General features: G+C 45.9%; 1 protein-coding gene across 1 annotated transcript in view; it reads right to left on the bottom strand.

Moving 5' to 3' along the window:
• The window catches only part of LOC310850596 (B-cadherin-like), a 31,436-nt gene extending 24,418 nt beyond the window's left edge, over positions 1-7,018 (bottom strand). The window contains exons 1-2 of the mRNA XM_083752145.1: positions 6,086-7,018; positions 4,535-4,652 (exon numbers count right to left, since the gene is read on the bottom strand). Of these exons, the coding sequence (XP_083608271.1) occupies positions 4,535-4,652; positions 6,086-6,151 (184 nt within the window). The 5' untranslated portion in view covers positions 6,152-7,018. The remainder of the gene's footprint in view (positions 1-4,534; positions 4,653-6,085) is intronic.
• Positions 7,019-16,478: the final 9,460 nt, after the last annotated feature.

The following is a 16,478-nucleotide window of genomic DNA, read 5'->3' as shown; positions in this document are numbered from 1 at the left end:
TGGAAACAGTGCAGCCCACTGCACAGAGCAGCAGCTGCTGCGGGGGAGGCACTGAGTGTTTTGCCCCAGACAAGAACAAAGGGACACTGTCCATATTTATTTCCACCAACCAGCAAATACAAAGATGTCTGGAGGAGAAAAATCCAGTCCCCTCATACCAAAAGGTCTCCTACAAGGAGCAATACACCTTTAGCTACTGTTGTCTTACAACTCTTGTTGGAGGACAAACTTAGAACCCAGCCTTGTACTTTTTCCACATGCTTTGAAATACAGCTTCCAATAGCCGCAGCCGATGTGCTGGCTGGGACTGGTGAAAGCTGTAATCCAAAACATATAAAAGGCAGGCACCAGGTTGCCAATTACAATTGGAAAACAAAACATACATTTAAATATCATTTGCATACACTAATTTATATGCATAGATGCACAATTTTAAAATTCCTAACTATAATTTAGATAGCAATACACGATCGGAAAGGCTGTTCCCTGGGTGCCCTTCATGCCTGTTGTCTGGCCGCTCACTGTTGAGGAAGGGCTGTGGCTGAGCATCTGCTCTGCATATCAAAAGGTCTTGAGTTCAATGCCTGGAAGAATCATTTCCAGTGAGGTCTGGGAAGGTTCCCTGCCTGAAAACCTGGACAGCCATTGCTGCCAGTCAGCATAGACAATACTGAACTAGATAGGCGAATGATCTGAAGCTTCCAGCTTCCTATGGCCCTAACTTCAACTAGACAGCCTTTCAAATGGGTTCAGCAGTGGACCTTTATCTTGGGCAGCCTTATCAGGAGTTGGCCAAGGCCAAGGCGGTGAGAAATAAGGCTCTAACTCACCCACAAATACCTAGACAGATCTTTCAGGCGCCATCTGGCAAAAAATGCAACTTCACTTCCATGGAGCTTCCTAGATTCCAGGGAGAGTTTGGGGTGCTTTCCTAAACGTAACTGTTTCATTGTCATGTTCCCTTTCATCAAAGTGGGAGCCTTAAAAACCTCTAAAGTGGTACCATTTGGCTCAGGTCAGCATCACAGTATCTCATGCAGGTGACTCTCAACTTATGATGGGGTTACATTTTGGGGAAAGCACCTAAAGCCAAAACTCATGTATAGTCAAAACACACTGAGTTCAATGGTGGGTGGGATTGTCAAAGTCTTTATTTCCCCCCAGATGCCTGCCCGCTTTTGAGCCCCCTGTTTATTTATTCATTTTAATTTGCCAAACACAAATGTGCTGAATGCGCACCAGTTAAATGTGCCTGAGCTGTGAGTTACCTGTAAACACTTTGTATAGTTCTTTCAAGTGCACAAACTGCTTTGCAGGCACTATACAGCAACCCTATAAGGTAGATCAGTATTATTAACTCCCCCAATATTGCAGATTGGGTGACAGAGACTGAGCTGGAGTGGACTGCTAACCATTAGAACATAAGAACCACCTGCTGGCTCAGGCCAATGGTTCATCTAGTCCAGCATTCTGTTCTCACAGTGGCCAACCAGATGTCTGTGGGAAACCAGCAAGCGGGACCTGAGCACAAGTGCACTCTCCTGTCCGACAGTTTCTAGCCACTGGTACTGTATACAGATGCATACTGCCCAAGGCAGCCTAGTGAATTTGTAGCAAAGCTGAGGTTCAACCAGATTACTTCCTTGGTTGCAGCTCAGTCCTTTCACCACAACGCCAAGCAACTCTCAGATTTGTTACCATAGCAGGAAATCACCAGCACTGACTCACTGGCAACAACCCCCAAACGCCTGTGATAAGCAGTTCAATTGTGGGAGGCACAAGTGCAATTTACACACGCACACGCACACGACAACCTGACTCAGCTTCCCTCTAATTTTGCAATACAAAAACAAGCAGGAAGTATTGCATGCATATTCACACGCAGAGGCATTGTGTCATCATCGGTAGGACACCCACTGTCCTCTTTAACTGGGTGAGGTGTGGGGGGAGAAGGTAAAGGGCAATCAAGTACATCCAAATAGGTAGTGATATCCTTCGATGTCCTGATGAAGAGTTCTGCGCAATTCAAAAGCTTGCAGAATCCTCCACTAAGTAGAACCATAGTATGGCACAAAACAGAGACACTCACTTACTCTTTAAGAATATTAAGGAGTGCCTGGTCCTGCCAACTCTGACTGGCAGTGGTTTCCCAAGGTTCTTCCTAGCACTACAAGTTGGCAGTGCCTGGGATTGAAACTGGTACTTTCCACTTGCAAGCAGGTGCTTTTCTACTGAGAGATGACTGCCCTAGTTCCAGGATCAATACAGCAACTCTTGCACCCTGCACTAAGATACACTAAAGACGATATTAATGAACAAAAATGCTTATAAACAAAACAGATACACCATTCTAGCAGAAAGTGGGCAGTTGTTATTTACATGTCTGGCTGCTAAACATCCAATGTTCTGCCATCAGCTATGCCAATTGTTGGTTTCCTTCAGGACTCATGTGCCTTTTAACAGTCTTTACACTTTCACAGTTAACCACAAACAAGTTTCCAATTCTGAAAAAAATGTTTCAGAATGCCAGAGTCTCTGGTCTGTTGGGAGCCAATAAAATATTTTCTAAGCTCATGTCATTAGCTTCATTGTGATGATGAGCAATATGTGCATTTATACAACTTTCTCTGCTTCCCCCTCTGCCTTATCCAACTTAGCACTAAGAACGAAAATAAGTATGTCTCTCCCTCCCACTGTCTGCATTTTGAGACAAGTGTGCTAACTCCACTTTGCAGTTAAGATCAACTGCATTGGGTGTGTACCACATTCTTGCCAAGAACCTGAGTCAAGTTTAGCTTGCTTACCTGAGGCTTAAATCTGTCCCTTTAAAATCAGTTAATCACCACTGAAAAAGTGAGCCCTTTCCCTTTCACAGGAGCAAAGAATGACCTTCCCAAGTTTAGATGTTTTGGACTACAACTCCCATCAACCCCAGACAGCACAAGGCAGCCAAAAACCTGTGTTGCACAACATTTGTGAACGCTTTGTTCCACTGTCCCCACATTCACTAATAGTGTTGCTATGATCTGAGTCTCTATAAGAATGGATTTTAGTAACTGGCAAGAAAGAACATGGGGAAGGGCAAGACTTTCAAAAGCCTCTCTTTTTTAAAGTCTTGACATTACTAGTAAGATCTGTTACTTAAAGGTTTGGCTGTCTTAAGCTTTATTTGATGAAATACCAATAATAAAAGCTGCATAAGCATGATGATGATTATTATTTCAGGGGTCTGGCCTTGCATTCAACCAGGGTAAGAGGACATGGAGAAGAAGAGGTCAGGACATAGGATAGCGACCTGCAAAGCCATCTCAAATTCAGGATTATTTCATGATCACCAGCCAAGGTCAACGGTCAAGAGCCAATCTTTTTCACAGCAGAACGGAAAATAAGACTCCAAGCCGATTCCATGTGGAACAAGGTAAATGATTCACAAAGGATTATTGACATGGCCCGCAGCCCGCCTCGTCATGCTAACGAAACTACGATAAGCAGAAAAGCAGGAAGCCCCTGATTGGGCTGCCAGGTAACCAGTCAAGAGCGATAGTCAAAGTTCAGATGAACAAACACAAGCAACACACCCAGCAGCTGCGGGTTGGAACAAGTCAGCGTCTCCCTACCATCAGGCTCCACCTTGAATCGCTGGAGGGGGAAAGGGCAGGTTTGAAGCTACCTGAAGTTCTTGTTAACGCTTTGGTGGCTCAAAATGCCTCCTCCTGTCTCTATAAACTACTTAGGTTTATACCAGAGGGCTGAAGAGCAGTCTCCTCCAGTCCAGTCACAAGCAGACAACAGCAGTGCTTCGGATTAAGGGGCAAAAACCTGGTGCCATTAACTTGCCCCAAATTTTGAGAGCTTCAGAGCTTCTTAGGTGGCAATCTGCGCTCCCAGCTGGACACATATTCATATGCAGCTGAGCTGAGAGTCTAGATTCACCAACTTTCTTCCATTTATCATTCTTAAACGTGCATTTTTTGTACTTTGCAGAATAGCCCTTTCATTACAGTATCTCTATCACCTTCAAAGGCAAGTTGTTATACCCATTTTACAGAAGAAAGAATAGCTTGCCCAGCAGTCAATCAGTTTTCCCTTACGGAAGAAGGAAGTAATCATCCAGTGAATCTACAAGTGAGCCGAAGCCCAGGGCATGTAATTTCTGTTATTATTTGTTTTTACCTTATGGGTGCTACAGCCTGTTTTTTCTCACAAGATTGTTCACACTTATCGGTTGTGAGTCATCCTTCGCCAGAAGAATGAGCAGCAATAACATTAAGGAAACAGGGCACTTTCTTGTCCCTGGAAACTCCCAGACAGTGACATCACAGCAGGGGGCTTGGGCTCTGCTCTTTAGCATACTTAGCAGAATGATGAATCCAGCCCCCTAAATACATTACTGTGTTTTAAAGAAAGAGACTGGGCTACGCTACGCAGCAAATTTGACAAGGTTATTCTGCGATTATAGACTAGTAAAGGCAGAATGCCCCACCCACAAATGGAAATCTTAAGGAGAGAGGGAGTATTAAGAAATATCTCTTACCCTTGCCCAACACACGATATCTTTCCAAGTTAGACCGGGGCACATTGAAAGTGTAAGTCTGTTGACTGAAGCCTGGTTGACAATGGGATGCCGTCTCCTCACAAAGCCACCTTCCAGCCTAGCATGCAGGAAAAATAAGGATGAATCAAGAGGCAGCAAAAACCACCTCACTTGAGCTTCAAGGAAAGCAGCCCTTTTAAGCCTGCCTGATAGAACTTTTTTCGTGGTGAATCGGGGAGAACCCCCAAATCCTTCCACCTGAGACAGTTAAGCATTTTGCCCATGTCTCTTTCAAACTTTCTAACCAAGGCTACTCACATAACTCTTTAGTATCTATCTTGGTTGGGGCGGGGGGAATGTTTTTAGGGGCACCAAAGACGGTCAAAGGGTCTCTTATGATACAAGAACAATGAGAGGCAAGTTTATGAACAATTACATGGGGAAAGATCCTTTCATTTCTCTCCAACGAAAGTAAAAGAGCATTCATTTAAATTGGCACAAAGGTGGTACTGATTCCTCACACCTTGATAACTCATCTATCGTGCTGCAAGGGGTGGTGGATCCAGATACATTCTAACATATGTGGTGGACATAACCCATTAATAAAGGGGTTCTGGACAAAAGGTTTTTGTGAAATTACATTAAATACAGGACAGACTTTAGCACCAGCCCCCTTAATGGCTCTTTTATACATTTTCACTAAGGAAGAAATCACAATAGGTTTTAAATAATGTCGATTTCACTTTCTGGTTTCTCTTCAAATCATATGAACCTTTCTGGCACATACAGTGGTAGCAAGAAACTGGAAACAAGAAAATTGTAACCTGAAAGGAGACAAATCCGAACCATTGTCTTGACTGACAACTAAGTCAAATAAACCTTCCACAAGCAAAAATATAGTTTTCAGAAGAAGGTGGATTGTTTTATAATTCATGTGGTCCAAAAGGAACATGACTGCAGCCCACCACTGACTCCTACTTCCTTCTGGAAAGTTATTTTGGGATAACATATAATAATATCTTTATTGTACCACAGCTTCAGAGAAGGACGATGTTTGAAACTGTGACCTTTATTTCAAACTGTGGGATGCAACACTGCAAGCTTATGTTCTCTGCACAAAACTTCCCTGCCCGGCGCCCGTTTAATAATAATAATAATAATAATAATAATAATAATAATTTATTATTTATACCCCGCCCATCTGGCTGAGTTTCCCCAGCCACTCTGGGCGGCTCCCAATCAGTGTTAAAAACAGTACAGCATTACATATTAAAAACTTCCCTGAACAGGGCTGCCTTAAGATGTCTTCTGAACGTCAGGTAATTCTTTATCTCTTTGATTACTACATAATAATAATAATAATAATAATAATAATAATAATAATAATATTTTCTATCTATACATATATCTGTACACTACACTTAACCCAAAAGTTTTAACAAAAATAGTTTGAAGAAAGGAGAAATGCTCCCTCTTTGAGAGCAGGGTGGGCTTCGGCGGCAGCGGGGAGGCTGGACGTCCCCCGTGAGCGCCCCGTGAGGCCCCTCTTACCTGTAAGAGCAGCAGGAATAAGCAAAGCCCCGACGGGCGTCCCGGGACTGGCAGCAGCATTGCCATCGTGCAAGCGCAAGCGTCGGCGCTAGGCAGTTTCTGGCCCTCGGCGCGCACTCGGCTCAGGCAGGTGCGATGCCCCACCCTAAAACGAGGCTCCGCCCCATGTGTGAAGAGGGGCGGGGCTCCACGCCAGCGTCACTCTTTTCCTCAGGCCAAGCCAGAGCCCCCATTGAACCCGAAGCGGGGGAGGAGGAGAGGGACGTGCCGGAGTGTTTCTCTGCTCCTTGCAAGGAGAAAAGTAGCGGCGTAGCGAGAACCCTCCCTCTGCAACTGCGAGACTAGCTTTCTGCTTACAGGCAATCTTGCCTTTTCCTCCTGAATGGGGAAATCCCCTCTACCGTGCTTCACGTGAAGGGGTGGGGAGGCGGGGGGGCTGTGGTGCCTTTCTGCACGAACCCCTTTAAAAGCGCGGGCGGGCTCACTGGCGCCTACCTTCGGCACCAGCACGTCCTGAAGCTGTACTCCTCGTGGAATCGCTCGGAGTGGGTCTCCTGGGGGTAGCGGCACTAATCCGAATTAAGCACCCGTGCTTCTAGTATCTGGGTAGCACCCCAAACCTCGCTGGATGGGCTGTGCCGCATTGAAGTTCACCTTCCTGCTCCCATGTTTCCCATCCGGAAGCCCCTCATACCGATTGCTTCCCCCTCTGCTACGCTGGGGAGAAAAGGGTGGTGAGAGCGATTTTCTCTCGAGGAGGCTCTGTGGGGCGCTCGCCACCTCTGAGACTAGACAGCAGGGCTACGTTTGTAACAGGGCTCAGCCTGGGACCCTGTTGCCAAGGACAGGGCCAATGGGGCACTGCCCCACCGACCTCATTCTATCCCCAGCCACCCCGTCTGTCTGTCTGCCTGCCTTTCTCACTTGCAAACTGGTCCAGGGGGTGGCACCCCCGGCCAGTTGCCGCCTCCACCTCAGTCCTGCCCTTTCAGAATTCAGGAAGAGAAGAGGAGGCGGCAGAGGCGGGCAAAATTAAGTGAGTTATTAGCCCTGCCTGTCATGGGCTCCAGATGCACTTGATGTTGGGCAGCATCAGATTTAAGATTTAGGGCAGTGTGGGTGGATTCCCTGCACAGGGCGCTGAGCCAAGGAAGCACAAAATTGAAAAGACCCATAGTTGAGAAGATCCATTTGGGGGCACCAAATTTTGGGCTCCCTCGGGGTGCCATATTACCAACGATTACCAAAGGCTGCCCCTGTTTTGGGTTCCCTGCCTTCTGCTTCACCAGTCCCAATGGTTTACTCTCTAGGAAGTGTGTTTAGCATTGCATATTTAAACATAGTGTAGCTCAGTACTGTCTTCAGTGACTGGCAACAACCCTCCAAGAAATCAAGCAGGGACCTTTCTGAGCTTTACCTGGAGATGCTGGAGGGATTTCTGCATGTAAAGCAGCAGCTCTACCACTAAGCTCTGACCCTCTCTTCAATACATTGCTATGACGGGTACAGGCCACACTGTTTGTAATTGTCCCAATAAATATGTCCTTGGGGAAAGCATTTCTGGTGGATGCTTTCAGCCTATAGAGTTCTCTTTACCCCAGAGGAAATCTGAGTGTCTTTGGAAAGAATCAAGACACCTTTTATTTAGGAAAGAAATTATAACTAGGGATTACGGATCCTTTCAAGATCAGGCTTTGTTATTTACTTAAAACATTTTTATCCTACTCTTCATTCTCCTCCTGCAAAAACAAAGGTGGTTTAACTAATTTCAGTGAGAAGACAATTCCTGTGCCAAGCATTATGATCTAAGAGACATGATACAAAAGGAAAAAAAGGACTGGAGGAGGAAGAAAGAAAACACAAGCATTCTTTCTTTGTTAAATGAGGGAGAGGCACTACTGTCTCATCCCATCTTTGTCCCACTCCTGACAGAATGGGCACTGCTGATGACAGCTGAAGGAAAAGCCCAATGGAGTTGGGCTTTACCTGAGCAGATTTTAACATTCCTAAAATTGCTTTTGGGTTACACGTTTTCTGAATATTAGCATGACTGGGATAGGTGAGGCTTCAAATACACCTGCACACAGCACTTGCCCTATGCTGCCACCTGCTGAGGAGAGGGATCCACAAAAGCTACTATAGCCTTGGGTACAAGTCTCCAAGGCTGTGTTGTAAGGGGTGGGACTTCCTCATCTCTGTGGAGGCTCCAGACTATGCCAAGCTGATTGGATAAACCCTTTTGCCACAGTCAAAGTCTGCCTCATGGACAGCCCAGCTGCACAAGTAAACTAAGTGATATTAGGCACATCTGTGCAGCCTTGACGTCCTTGGAGGAAAGGTGGGATATAAATGCAATAACAAATAACTACAGCAAGGAGAACCATGGAGGGTAAGCCCAAAGGGCCCCACAAGGTTCTGCCCCAACGAAATTGACCTGGCAGGTTGAAATCCAGAGCCTAAGGGAGAAAGGCAGTCTGCAGTGCAACCTCCTTCCCAGAAGGAGTGCTCTGAGTTCAGGGTTTGAGCCCACCATTCCTCTTATCCCAGCTGATTATACATTCTATGGCTGCTAAGGAGCCTCACTCAATGCTACTATTTTTTATTTTTACTGATACTTCTGCAAACCTGAGACTCCTGGCCAACCCCCCATGCATGTTGATATTACCTTCCTGTTTTGGAGTTCACTATTAGAAAAGAGTCGCCTCCTTGGAGGGTTGCATTTGCCCAGGGCCATCAATAGCTAACTGCCTGCCCACCCATTTTTGCTTGTCAGCCCAGCAGCATCCCCTGTCATTTGGCTCTGCCCTTAGCCTGGCAGTCACCCATAAACAGATTAAAAGAGAAGGGGGGGGGGGTTCATTGAAGAAGGAAGAACCTGCCAGGTGAGAATAGGGACTGGGGATTGGCAGCAGGCCCATGTGCCCTGAAGCAAGGCTGGAGAAGAGGCAAAGCAAAATGGGAGGGGTGGGCAAGGTCTTTTCATCCTAGCTAATCTGCTGCCCCACCCACTCCCCCAAAGGGCCTACTAAAGGTAAAGGTAAAGGTACCCCTGCCTGTACGGGCCAGTCGTGTCCGACTCTGGGGTTGCGCGCCCATCTCGCTTAAGAGGCCGGGGGTCAGCACTGTCCGAAGACACTTCCGGGTCACGTGGCCAGCGTGACAAGCTACATCTGGCGAGCCAGCGCAGCACACGAACGCCGTTTACCTTCCTGCTAGTAAGTGGTCCCTATTTATCTACTTGCACCCGGGGGTGCTTTCGAACTGCTAGGTTGGCAGGCGCTGGGACTGAGCAATGGGAGCGCACCCCGCCGCGGGGATTTGAACCGCCGACCTGACGATTGGCAAGTCCTAGGCGCTGAGGTTTTACCCACAGCGTCACCTGCATCCCTAAAAAGGTAAAGGTAAAGGTACCCCTGCCCGTACGGGCCAGTCTTGCCAGACTCTGGGGTTGTGCGCCCATCTCACTCAAGAGGCCAGGGGCCAGCGCTGTCCGAAGACACTTCCGGGTCACGTGGCCAGTGTGACATCGCTGCTCTGGCGAGCCAGAGCTGCACACGGAAACGCCGTTTACCTTCCCGCTAGAAAGCGGTCCCTATTTATCTACTTGCACCTGAGGGTGCTTTCGAACTGCTAGGTTGGCAGGCACTGGGACCAAACGACGGGAGCGCACCCCGCCGCGGGGATTCGAACCGCCGACCTTTCGATCGGCAAGCCCTAGGCGCTGAGGCTTTTACCCACAGCGCCACCCGCGTCCCCGTCCCTAAAAAAAGGGACTACTTAAAAAGGGACTACTAGATTCAGCCAATTCCCTCTTCTGCTGAGCTTCCAGAGGCGGCTGTTTCTTGGAATTTACCCCCTTGAGTTGCAGCCAACATGGCCAATGATCAGGAATTATGGGAGCTGTATTTCAACAACTGGGAGAAAAGCAATGATGGGAGAAAAGCAATGACAAACCTAGACAACATCTTAAAAAGCAGAGACATCACCTTGCCAACAAAGGTCCGTATAGTTAAAACTATGGTTTTCCAAGTGGTGATGTATGGTGAGAGCTGGACCATAAAGAAGGCTGATCACCAAAGAATTGATGCTTTTGAATTATGGTGCTGGAGGAGACTCTTGAGAGCCCAATACTTTGGCCACCTCATGAGAAGAGAAGACTCCCTGAAAAAGGCTGTGATGTTGGGAAAGATTGAGGGCACAAGGAGAAGGGGACAACAGAGGACGAGATGGTTGGAAAGTGTTCTCGAAGCTACCAGCATGAGTTTGACAGTGGAAGACAGGAGTGCCTGGCGTGCTCTGGTTTAATGGGGTCACAAAGAGTCGGACACGACTTAACAACAACAGTTCAACAACATCTGGAGGGTCACAGGTTAGCCCCTTCTGTTTTGAAGTTTCATTTGTTTCAGCACATAATACTAAAAAGCTGTGGCTTTTTAAAGTGCTTAAGTTAAGACTGCATCATACTGTGTCATTTATTTTAATTTTTGTATAGCGTTTGGAAGAAAATTCAAATCCTATACCCACTTACAGGGGAGTAAGTCTCACTGAACTCAGCGGGTATTACTTCTGAGTAGAGTCATATAGTGTTTCACAAGACAGGTCCTGGCCCTGAAAGGGTTACAGTATAAAATGCAGGAAAAAGGAAACAAAGGGGGAAATTTCAATTCAAGTATTTAGCCTTCAATTCTATATCCACCTACCTAGGAGTAAAATCTATTGAACTTAATGGGATTGTTTCACAGTGGACATGCACATCTGAAATCCTTTCAGCCGTCCCTCAGTCATTGTGTCTCAGCCTAATCTACCTCACAGGACTGCTTTAGCATCTTGCTTATTTTTGAGAACTGTAATCATGGAGTGATATGGTCTGACTCCCCAGAAAAGTCATTAAGCATTTCATCAAGACCATCAGCAATTTTACAAGTGGTTCATGAGAAAAAATGTTTGGGAACTGCTAGTCTAGCCCACACTACATTCAGTCTGTCACACTATCACTCATCAGCCAGAAGCTGATACAACTTCAGTATTTCAAGCTGGAGGGAGGGAAAGTCACACTTTAGAAAGAGAAGAACAGAACCCTTCACCAGAAGAGAAGACTTTTGTGGGATGTTGTGTGATAATCCAGGGGTGTGGCTGGGGGAGGGGGTAGTGGCCCCAGGCACAAAATTCTGAGGAGGCACAACCAGGTGTCTCCACACAGGTGCCAGCTTCCAAAGGGCGTAGCCAGGACTTTTGTAAGGGGGGGGAGGGGGCTTAGGAGGAAGAGCTTCTGATCAGGCGGTGCTGGAACTCCCAGCCATTTCTGCTTCAAGAAATCCTAAGCACATCCATTCAGAAGCAAGCTGTGCTGAGTCTTCTCTCCAGGAAGTTTTTATCTTCAGGGGGTTTTCTTTCCAGGAAGTGTTTAGGATTGCATGCTTAAGCATACTTCTTCTATCTTTCCACAAGGGCCAACACTGATGCCGAAATCCAGCGTTGCCTGAGTTCTGCGAGTGCAGCTTTCTCCAGATTGAAGTGCAGAGTATTTGAGGACCAGGACATTTGCAGGGAAACCAAAATGTTTGTTTACAAAGCTATTGTACTACCAACCTTACGAAACATGGACCACTTATAAACGCCATCTCCAACTCCTCGAAAGATTCCATCAACGGCGTCTCCAAAAAATTGTAAACATCACTTGGGAAGACAGGCAAACTAATATCAGTGTACTGGAAGAAGCAAAGATCTCCAGTGTTGAAGCAATGATTCTTCAATATCAACTTCGTTGGACTGGTCATGTGCGGATGCCTGATGATCATCTTCCAAAGTAACTACTCTTTTCCAAACTTAAAAATGGAAAGTGTAATGCTGGTGGTCAACAAAAGAGGTTTAAAGACTATCTCAAGGGAAATCTAAAAAAAATGTAGTATAAACACTGACAGCTGGGAAACACTGGCCTGTGAGCGCTCCAGTTGGAGAACAGCCTTTACCAAAGGTGTCATGGGCTTTGAAGACACTCAAACTCAGGATGCAAGGGAGAAATGTGCTAAGAGGAAAGCACACTTGGCAAATCCACACCGTGATCAACTCCTGCCCGGAAACCAATGTCCCCACTGTGGAAGGACATGTGGATCCAGAATTGGCCTCCCACAGTCACTTACCGACTCACTGTTAAAACCATGTTTATGGAAGACAATCTTACTCAGCTATGAGTGATCACCAAAGAAAGAAAGAAGAAACTTAAGCACGGTCAGGAACTCCTCTGCTGACTCAGATTGGCTGCTGTTCCCCCACCTACAAAACTGAATGGTTTTGAAAGCACCCAAGAGCTTTATTTTCCTCCATCCTATAGACACAGATTGATGGTGACAGAATCTCTTCTGGATTAGAGCCCACTTGCGATACTGGGAGTCAAGCCAGCTGAGTGGCTTTAGGATTTGGAGATTTACAATGTTTTTGTTGTTTTCATTATGTTTCTATTTTATTGTGTTTTTTTTCTCCCCTATTGGGCTCAGCAGTAGCAGTGACAGCACCAGGGGAAAAAAATGCAGGGCGAGGGACAGAAAGCACAAAGTACATGTCCAAATGGGTGAGATGTGCCCACAATAAAACTGCCATCCTAAACATATTTTTTCCTGAAATACCGGTAAGTAATTTAGGTCATTTTTTTATATAGCATGTATTTTTTTTATATAGCATGTATTAAGAAATTTAAATTACAGTAAGGAGAAAAGCTTTCACAGAAGGTAGAGTCGCTCCTTGACATTGCCTTGACATACTGTACAAATTAGACAAGCAGAACACTTTCTTCAGGAAACAGTTCCTTTTGAACCAGTGCAGGCAGAACCAGGAATGCAGACTTGGAAGGAAAGTAAGAGGAAACTGAGATATCTAGGACCTATACACCCAAGAAACTGACAGCATGTTGTGTGTCTAAAGAACCATCTGTCTGTTGTCATTCACTGAGAAGGAACTGAGAAATATGTAGATATAAAATAGTCAAATATGCTGATTTTTATGCACTTTTGATTAGAAGAAATTTAAAAGAAAAGAAAAACCCAGAGTCTCCTTGGAAGCATTGGAAAACCTGAAGCTTCACAATGTGGAAAAAATTGTTGTTCTGATATTTTTGTATACCGTGGTACCTTGGTTACAACCATAATCCGTTCCGGAGGTCCGGTTGTAAACCAAAACAGGTTGTAACCCAAGGTGCGCTTTCGCCAATGGGGCCTCTCCCCCCAAAATTGGTTGTAATAAATAATAATGGGTTGTAATCCAAAAAAAGGGATACACACTTCCAGGTTTGACGTGGTTGTAACCCAAAAAGGTTGTAATCCAAAGCGGTTGAAGCCAAGGTACCACTGTATTCTGTTGTTCTTGCCTCCTGGATTGTGCAGTGGCATAACTCTGGTGCCAGCTTAATGAGACCATAGGATTACTTTGCCCATTGCCATAAGATCCTTAATTTATTTAGCAAACTTGTTCAACCAATTACAGATAGGTAGCCGTGTTGGTCTGCCATAGTCAAAACAAAAAAAATTCCTTCCAGTAGCACCTTAAAGACCAACTAAGTCAGTTCTTGGTATGAGCTTTCGTGTGCATGCACACTTCTTCAGATGGTATGAGCTTTCGTGTGCATGCACACTTCAAGAAGTGTGCATGCACACGAAAGCTCATACCAAGAACTGACTTAGTTGGTCTTTAAGGTGCTACTGGAAGGAATTTTGTTTTGTTTTGTTCAACCAAGGACCCCTGGTCTGTATGCTGCTCTGCCCAGGAACCTCCTTTCTTCACCTCTTTGTTCAGGTGACACACCTTTTTGTTACCTCAGTATGGTCACTAAACTTTGGTGTGTGTTGATAGTGTAGGTCAAGGACAAGGAACATCTGGTGCCCTCCAGATGCTGCTGGACTCCAGCTCCCATCATCCCTGACCACTGGCCAGGCAGGCTGCTGGGAGATAGCAGTCCAACAGTATCTAGAAGGTCACAGTTAGTTGTTCCCCAGCTGCAGATAAAGGTGTCAGGTTTCACTGTTACAGTTGCATCATGGCATTCCTTCTCGCTGCACTCCTCCCAGTGGTCATTTCTCCTCTGGTCACTGTGGATACACAACCTGACAGTCTCCAGGCACTGCTATCATCTGCAAAGGATTCCCATACAGCTGGGTGAATGTTGCCAGCCTTCATGTCACATTTGTAGACAAGGCCATCTTTACCCAGGGGTGCAAGGGGTGTGGGGCACCCGGGCACCGAATTCGGGGGGGGGCAGGCACCCACCACTGAAGCTTTTAACTATCTACCTGTTATGAAATAATAATTTTGATCAAGCTAGAAAAACAAAATACATATATACCTAGGTATTACCGAAATGCATACCTACTGTTTCACTAAAGGACTTTCGACTTTGTGCGCTCATTTACCAAAGATGCGCCGTGCCAGCGGCGCCACTTGTCATTCACAACAGCAGCACTTGTCAGACTCAACGATGGCACTCATTATTCTCAACTGCGCTGTGCACACAAAATTAACTAAATTTGGGGGCGCTGGGTGGATCTTTGCACCCCGGCAAAGCATATGCTAAAGATGGTCCTGTTTGCAGACATCTTTGTAACACAGAGCTGGCCTTCCAAAAGGCCTAGTGCCTGAAGCCAGCTCTCCTCAAAACACGTCCTTGAGGATCCTGCCATCTTCCAGAGAAAGTGGTACTTTATCTTAGGACATGTTCCCATCATGGTTTGCCTATCAGGTTTGTGTAAATAGATAGATATACCCAGTGCTTAAAAAAAAAAACAGTTTAGGGGTACTCTCATTTTGACTCACGAAAACCACCATTTTATAGTTTAAATTGAAGGAAGGTGAGGACAGGTGACCTCACCTAGGCCCGAAGTCACCCCCCACCAAAGCAGGCTCAAAGCTTCTCAAAATCTGCTGTAACAAAGGTAGAGAACAGTCCATTGTTTCTCAGGCCTTTCTGATGCCTTCTGGCCTTGCTAAAGAACCACATTGCAACTTACTTTCTGTCCGGGAACCATGCCAGAACAAGAGATTGAAACATATCTGAACACTCTGAAACCCCTTTCCTGGGAAGGGTGCCAAGAGTCCCAATAGTCCCAAGGCAGCTTTCTGTTCATGCTCAGAGTACTCCTGAGGGAGGAGAAAGGAGGAGGGAACTGGAAAGGGGTATATATGCTTGTGCACATGACTGTGAATTTCGTGCATGCTTTTTGTGACTTGCTCCTTCTACCAGTTCATGGATGGTAGAAATAAAACCTTTTTCTCCGAAACTATTCCTTGAGTGTCTGTTGACTCCCACTTCCCTTTCCCAGGCGCAATATTTTTCCCACCCGAGGGCAAAGCCTCATAAGGCTACAAAATCGGAAAAAATAAACACAGTAAATGGACAAAAATACTAAGATTCACAAAACGTTTAGGAATATGCGTACCCCTGCATCCCCCCAGAAAAAAAGCACTGGATATACCGCTGCTTGATGTGATTCTAATAAAAGTTATCCATCTCACTTCCTGACACGTTTGTCTTGAAAGCACTCCACTACAAGATGGTGAGGACTGGGGTGTAAAAACTGAAGCTAATTAGATATATTTTAAATTACGTCATTTATATCCCACCAAGGAGCTCAAAGTAGCATATTGGGTTTTCCCCAACCCCCCTAAACATTTCATCCTCATAACAACCATGTGAGGTAGGTTAGGCTAAGTGAGTGACTGGGCCCAAGGACACCCAGTGAGCTTTGTGCTGACTCTGCACTCCATGGCTACTAAGCAGCCACACTCAGTCAGTGCTCATGGAGGGGTTGCTTTTAGCTGCTCCCTAAGGCTTTTTAAAATGAAATAAAAATAAAAATTGGTACCCCTGGAAACGTGAGAATATTCACTACAGTGGTACCTCGGGTTAAGAACTTAATTCGTTCTGGAGGTCTATTCTTAACCTGAGGTACCACTTTAGCTAATGGGGCCTCCCGCTGCCGCCGCCACGATTTCTGTTCTCATCCTGAAGCAAAGTTCTTAACCTGAGGTAATATTTCTGGGTTAGCGGAGTCTGTAACCTGAAGAGTCTAACCTGAAGCATCTGTTACCCGAGGTACCATTGTTTTTTTCCGCCAAGTGAATTTTTATTGTTTTCCTTACATATTCTTTTCCAGCAAATTGTAATAGCACCATACATTCCCTTTGACTCTGCCGAGTCGCGACCCCCCTCCCTCCCCACAACTGGTATGTTTATAAGGTACCATTGTATTAGAAGAGAGGTTGTGTTTGCCCAGGACCACAATCAGCTAACTGCACCCATGTATCCACCTTCCCTCTCTGGGCACCCCCTTCTCTGCTTGTTAATCTACCAGCAACAGCAGCATTCCCTGCCATTTGGCTCTGCCCTCAGGCTTGCAGCCACCCATGT

This window comes from Podarcis gaigeae, assembly GCF_964106915.1.
Source record: "Podarcis gaigeae genome assembly, chromosome: 8".
Lineage (NCBI taxonomy): Eukaryota > Metazoa > Chordata > Lepidosauria > Squamata > Lacertidae > Podarcis > Podarcis gaigeae.
Note: the sequence above shows the minus strand (reverse complement) of the source record. Positions and strands in the feature narration are given on the sequence as shown.